The sequence below is a fragment of the Chelonoidis abingdonii genome, chromosome 7 (assembly GCF_003597395.2).
Source record: "Chelonoidis abingdonii isolate Lonesome George chromosome 7, CheloAbing_2.0, whole genome shotgun sequence".
Lineage (NCBI taxonomy): Eukaryota > Metazoa > Chordata > Testudines > Testudinidae > Chelonoidis > Chelonoidis abingdonii.
The window spans coordinates 101,930,172-101,936,979 of record NC_133775.1 but is presented as its reverse complement, the minus strand read 5'-3'; the positions used below and the strand labels follow the sequence as shown (position 1 = coordinate 101,936,979).

The window sequence follows — 6,808 nt, the reverse complement described above, 5'->3', positions numbered from 1 at the left end:
ATTCCATAAAAAGATTTTCTTTTGCATTTCAGTTTGGGGCAGAGTGCTTGATCCTCACATTAGTTGCTGTGTAGAAAGAATTCTGGCACATTGTCTTCACCAAAGCCTTTTTCAATGTATCATGGAAGGCAAAAACTTAAAGCAAAGGTGATCTCAATGTTTCTGCCTCCTATGCTTTCGCTGCCAAAACTGTTAATTGCCTGATCTGAAAAAGTCCTTATCTTGAACCCTTCCCAGATCTTTCTCTAAAGTATTCTGATGATTGGGGCCTTATGATGTCATATTCATAAGTTAGATATTTTGGTCGTCACTTCACTTCTGTTTGTCTCAGGAAAGAGGACAAAGATTGGCTGCATTCTCTGAGTTCTGTCAAGTCTGAATATTTTTTCAGGTGCCAAAGGTATGCTCAGCATTTCACAAGACACAGGACAATTTTTTTCCCCAAAAATGGCCTTGGTTTTTAATGATGGAAGTTCTGGGTGTCCAAACTGAGATAGTTAGGCCATATTTTCAGAAGTGTTCAGCACTCATACTGCTCTTGAAGTCAATGTGTACTGTGTGAGAGAGCTTCTGAAAATCAGGCCCAAGATGTCTCAGGTTGGGCACCCAAAAATGAAGGCATGGCATCCTATTTCATTAGTTGCAGTCAGCTGAGGGTCCCTGCCCTGAAGAGTTTATGATCTCAGTTCAGCTCAATATCCACTTTATCAGTGTGCTTTTTTTGTTTTGTTTTTTACAGACTGGGATTATGGACTCCAAATGTGTGTGTTTTCTCTAATTAAAAATAATTAGATGACTATTTGTCAAGATGCAGATTTGGAAACACAACCACACATGCCAAATAGGAAGATACCAGTTTTACACACCCAGTTCCAGTTTTACTAGGAGCATTGTAAATCAGCCCTGAAAAATTCACTCACTCTGAGTAACTTTTTTGGCAGAGTAAAATATCCACTTTTTCATGACTATCAGTCCTTGCAGTAAATAGTAAGGAAGCAATTATGTGCCTTGGTAAACAGTCATGACTAGTTTGCGAGGCTGCTGTAAAGACAATCACTGATTACTAGAACTTGCCTCTGTCCCATCCCAGGAGTTACTATCCACTGATTAGCTGTAGTCTCTGGTTTGGAATTTAACACTCCAAGCCATTCCCATCAGAGGGAATTCAAGGTTCAGTATTAAATATACCTGTTTAACAAAGCATTTAAAGGGTTGTTGGTTTAGCTGTTTGTTGGATAGCTGTTTGTTTAATAAACATATGCTGCTCAGGGGATTGGCACTGGGCACCAATGGCAGGGCCTGCTCTTGCTCGTCTAGAAATCAGGTGGGGGTTTTGCCATTTGCCATTGACTTCTATGGGAGCAGGACTGGACCTTCAATTTCTAAAATATTTACTTTGTGTTTGCCGTGTGCCTTGAACTCTTATGCTTTCACTACCTTGTATACCATATGCCATGAGTACGTGATTGAATGGGTACTCAGTTAAACGGTATTTTCAAAGGGAAAAGATCCTCAGTGTTCTTCTGAATCTTGTGTGAAACTCTGCTTTATGCTCTGTTTTCTCTGTCTATGGGGAGACAGCTGAACTTGTTTAAACTGTAGGACTAGATGGTGGGAGACCTTGATTCTATTCTATTAAGCATCTTTGTGTGACTTTAGCCAAGTCACTTAACCGATGTGTCCTAAGTTTTCTCAGTTGTAAAATGGGGATGCTAGAACCTTCTTTAGATATTTAATATTCGCAAAGAGCTTCTGTTAAAAGACTCTAGAAATGTAAATTAACTTGTCATTACCAACACATTTTAAAAGACATGGAACCAAGATGGGGAACAAAAAGGGCAAGGATAATGCAACTGAGAAATTTTAAAGACTAGAATTATTTCATTTAGAAAGGAGACCATTTAGAAGATACTAAGTGCCCAGAAGGCCGTCGCTGTGCCATATAAAACCATCTCTTTCCATAGTGTAAGAACATTAGATGAATGAAAAAGTAAATACTTCTCTGTGCTAATTATACATTAGTTTTTGGAACTAACTGCCAGAGAGTATGATGGAGGGGGAAAAAAACTTAATAAAATAAATAAATGATTAAAATGAGGAATAGAATCTGCAGTTATATTAGCTGGGGGTAAACCTAGCAAGTGTTACTGGGTCACATGCTTCAGGGCATGAACTGACTTGCACCTGGTGTCCAGAAGAAGCATCTTCTCTATTGAAGAGTGGGTTACAATTGGCCTTCTATATTATGCATACTATACATCTGTAGGGGAGGGCTAAATACCCCATTAGTCTGTCTTGTTAAGAAATCATACAGTATTCTGCATTATAGCCAAATGTACTGTAATAAGCTTCTATAATACACTGACAGTGGTTCCTGTGCTCTTTAAAGATCAGTGTCCAGTTGGGTTGCAGGTTTTTTTGGTGTGTGCATCCTAATTTTACCCTAGATAGCATGTTGGTGGATGTTTGGCAAAGAGAGACCCACATGGTAGAGCTCTTTTAAAAGAGAAACAATAGGGAAAACCATTGGGAAAAGCATTTGAGAAAGGAAATGTCCGTAGTCAATGTGACAGTATTTGACAATAGTGGTGCGAATCACTGTAGTTTAGTCATTTTACGGCAGTGCTTGGGGCCTTTTCTGCAGTATTGCTATAAAAATAGAAGCTAGAGGCAAAGCCTCTGCTCCCTGTAAAGTGAGTGTGAATGGGGGCATCACGTGAGGGTTGCAGAGTAGCTCAGAGGCAGAGCACCACTGGAACAGTGCAACCACATCTGCTGCCTCCTGCTCTTATACCTGGGATCTGTGTAATTGTTGGGGCCCATAACTAGTCATGCTCCTGACCTGTCTCCTCCCCTAAAGGCTAGAGGAGATGGGAATGATAGATGAGAAAGCATATATAGATAGATCTGCTTCAGAGGAGGTCACAGATCTTAAATTCAGTGAGAGTAATTGACCATGGGAACAATTTACCAAGGGTCTTGGTGGATTCTTCATCATTGGCGACTTTAAAATCAAGACTGGATGTTTTTCTAAAAGAGCTGCTCTAGGAATTATTTTGGGGAAGTTCTGTGGTCTCTGCTGTACAGGAGATCAGACTAAATGATCACAACATCCATTTTAGCCTAGAAAGCTGAATAAATCTCTCCTTAAGTAGGAATGTCACTGTCAGGTGTCCTACATGGATTGGCTCAAAAGCAATTCCTTTTAATTGTTTAATAGCCATTAGAATCAGATCTGGTCCATGATCTGTTGATTGATTGTTTATCTCTTACATTTGCGATGATTTCTACTGTGTGAATTACATCCTCTAAAAGGGACAGCCACAGGATTGAATGGGAAGTGGGACCATTATCCGTGTTTTGCTGGACAATGCCTAGGATAGGACAAGCCATGCAAAAGTCTGAGGTGAGGGTGGGGGTAACTTGCGCCTTGTTGCCGTGTAGTGTGGGGAGTGTGGGGGGGCGGCCGGGAAATAAGTTCCCTGCAGCTGGAGGGTATGGAAATGTGGCAAGCCAGAGCCTTTCCTGAATTCCCTGTGCCCCCTTGACAAAATCCCGGGCTGGTGCTAAACAGACTGGAGGATGCATTGTGCAGAGGCAGCAGCTGGAGAGGTGTAAATTTAACACAGCTCCCGCAGTTGCTGTTGCCAGGAGACCGAGTAGCAAGCTTGGAGGGAAGGGGGGAGGGGGGGAGGAGGAGGAGGAGGGAGTGGGCTGCAGTAGCAACTGCTGCAGGGAGCTCTGGGTAAGGAGGTGCTGTGGCTGCTGCATTAGCTGCTGCTGCTGCTTTAGGAGCAAGTGAGAGGAAGCAGCTCTGAAGGGGGCGCGGGGGCCGATCCGACTGCAGCTGTGCTGAATCACAGGCGCTGATTAATCCCTCCAGCCCGCTCCCTGCAAGCGGCCGCAGGATTGCGAGAGGACTGGAGTGCATGCAGAGTTCAGGCTCCAGTCCGGCTGCGCACAATGGAGGATGAAAGGTATGTGCTGTGCAGGGCAGACGCCTTTGTGTTTGCATGGGGGCTGGCAGGGCATGCCAGGCACCCCGCAGGAGACGCAGCGTAGCCAGGCACTTATTTGTAAGTGTCACAACATTCTTCATGGGGGTGTGAGGAGGGGACTTTGCAAAATCCTTCCTCACAAGGGAGAGCTTTGATTGTGAGGGATGACTGTCTCCGTGAAGCACATCACCCCTGGGCACTCCCCCCTGCGCTTCCTCGTACAAATTGTCCCAGGTTAACTGTCTGTGAGTGGGGAGTGTGTGTGCTTTCAGGATTTAAAATCCCCCTGTGTGAGCGCCTGTACTGATGGACCTTGGAGCTGTGCAATACAAGAATCTCAGCTTTTTTTTTTTTTTTTTTTTTTAAAAACAGTCTAAGGGGAAACATTCTCGTGGGAACTGCCTTTTAACTTGAAATTAAGCTTGCTTAGAGTTGCATAAGCTTATCAGCAAGAATGTGAGATGTGTGACTTGTAAGAACCAGATCACCTAGCCAGTGGCACTCATTGGCATGCAAGAGGCAGTGATTAAGTAAAAGACTGTCAAATGGGCGGGTGGGGGTGGCCGTGTCTGTATCCACAAAAACAAGGAGTCTGATAGCACCTTAAAGACTAACAGATTCTCAGTGATCCTGTGAGAATTCACCTTAGTTCTGAAGCATGTCAGGCTCCTGTTCTTGCAAGGCCTTTTTTCCTAATCCCCTGCACAAAATATCTGTTTTATCTTCTGATTACTAGACATTACATATCATAGGTGAAGGTTACTTCTGCTCAGAAGTGAAGGGAATTTTATTTCCATGCAAAATTTTCCATAAAGAAGACTTTTTTTTTATGAGATGTTGGAATGCATTTTGTCTTACTGACACTGGCATTTAAGGAACATACGGAGATGAGGTGTAGAAATTTAAGGTGGATTGATGTAGTGCAGCCTACCAGTAAAATTTGAAACTCTGATTTAGTGTTTGCCGCACTTTTTAATTTCAGCTAGTTGATTTCAGTTCTGTAAATCTTGACTTGTACCCAGTGGCAGCCATGTAGTACTTCTTGTGTTAACATACAAAAGTTTATGAATTTTGCAAATATACTGAGAGTATATTGACACATCCTTTGTAAGCCAAAACCAGAGACCTGTGTTTTATGACAGGTAGAGGGAGATAGCAGGACTGAGCTGTATAGCTGCTCATAGGGTAGATGGGCCATTAACTGTTTCCTGTGCAGTCTTGTTTTTCTCTGATGTTTTGGTTGCTATAGTTTTCTAACAAAGCCAAGCTCGTAATGGCCACTGAACATAGTGCAAATAATGAGAGATGGCATCTTGTGATTGTTGCATGGGAATGCCCTAGAGAAGAGTTTCAAACACCGGGACTCCAAGGAGAAACTGCTGAATTTGAATTGATATGCAAACTAGATCCAATCAATTTAGGCTTGAATAGAGACTGGGAATGGCTGAGCCGTTACAAACATTGATGCAGTCTCCCGATGTAAGTATTCTCACACTTATCAAATTGTCTGTACTGGGCTATCTTGATTATCACTTCAGAAGTTTTTTTTCTCTTGCTTAATTGGCCTCTCAAAGTTGGTAGGACAACTCACATCTTTTCATGCTGTGTGTGTGTGTGTGTGTGTATATATATACACACACACACATACATTCAGTCTCCTCAATATATGTTCCATTTTATGCATCCGATGAAGTGGGCTGTAGCCCACAAAAGCTTATGCTCAACTAAATTTGTTAGTCTCTAAGGTGCCACAAGTACTCCTGTTCTTTTTTGCGGATACAGACTAATACGGCTGCTACTCTGAAACCTAGAGAAGAGGGGAATATAAAATATTTATCATGTAGGCATTCTTCTTTGAATCTCCCTGACACTTTCTGAAGCCAGAAACTTAAACTTCTAGAAGCTAAAAAATCAGCAGAGTGCTCCCTTTCCAAGTTGTGCTGGAGACCTTTGTGTGGGGGGAAAGTTTTCACTGAATATATATTGATGGAACTGCTGCCTTTTGGGATGTGAGGAAAGCTTTGCTTCTCCAACATACTGTACCTAAAACAAAACCTGGCTGCAGTCCTTGAGCAAAATTCTCATTGCAGCCAAAGGGAATTTTGTCCAAGTAGCAAGGGGCAGGATTCTATCCTTAGATGAATCAAGAGTCTCAACAGTTGTTTTGTATATTTAATGTTCAAAACAAAACTCTCGGCCTGTGATCTCTCTTGCAGCTAAATATATTCTAGGATAGATCTAGTGTTTATTTAAATGGCCAGCTGTGGAGGATAATCATTAGTATATTTAAATCTGAGGTATTTTTGATACTTCCCCATATAACTTGTGTCCAATTCTTGCAGTTTTTAAAGTGAATCTAATGTCTGAGAGTTGACAGGAGAGGAAGCTGAGGCCATGTGCTCATCCCATTGGAGAGTGGCAATTTATCCTTGTTAATCACTTCTATTATGGTAGTGTCCAAATACGGACTGGGCCTGATCATTCTGAGCACTGTACTAACATACGTGTCCCTATAGTAACCAGTTTCTCAGTTTTGTTTTAGGAATGGAAAGTGTCTCAATCTCCATATCCCCTCAGTCTTTGAAAGTGAAGAATCCCACTGAAACTTCTGGGGGATTTTGTTGGTTTGAATATAATTATCCAAACTATGGCTTACCAAACTATTGCTCTCAGGGTAGGGAGGGAAGGCTCTTCGGTGAACCCAGGCTGTGAGGATCTTAGGGCTTGGCTACACTTGCAAGTTGCAGCGCTGGTGAGGGGGTTACAGCACTGCAACTTACTCGGTGTCCACACTTACAAAGCTCAGCCAG

The 6,808-nt window shown here is 42.4% G+C and overlaps 1 protein-coding gene across 3 annotated transcripts in view; it reads left to right on the top strand.

Annotated features, from left to right (window-relative positions):
• The first annotated feature begins 3,770 nt into the window (after positions 1–3,770).
• KLHL3 (kelch like family member 3) overlaps positions 3,771–6,808 on the top strand; it is a 64,159-nt gene continuing 61,121 nt past the window's right edge. For all 3 annotated transcript variants that reach the window (XR_004373741.2, XM_032780548.2, XM_032780547.2), the window contains exon 1: positions 3,771–3,977. Coding sequence is in view for 2 of the 3 variants with exons in the window: in XM_032780548.2 (XP_032636439.1) it covers positions 3,964–3,977 (14 nt within the window). In the remaining variant the exon portion in view is untranslated. The remainder of the gene's footprint in view (positions 3,978–6,808) is intronic.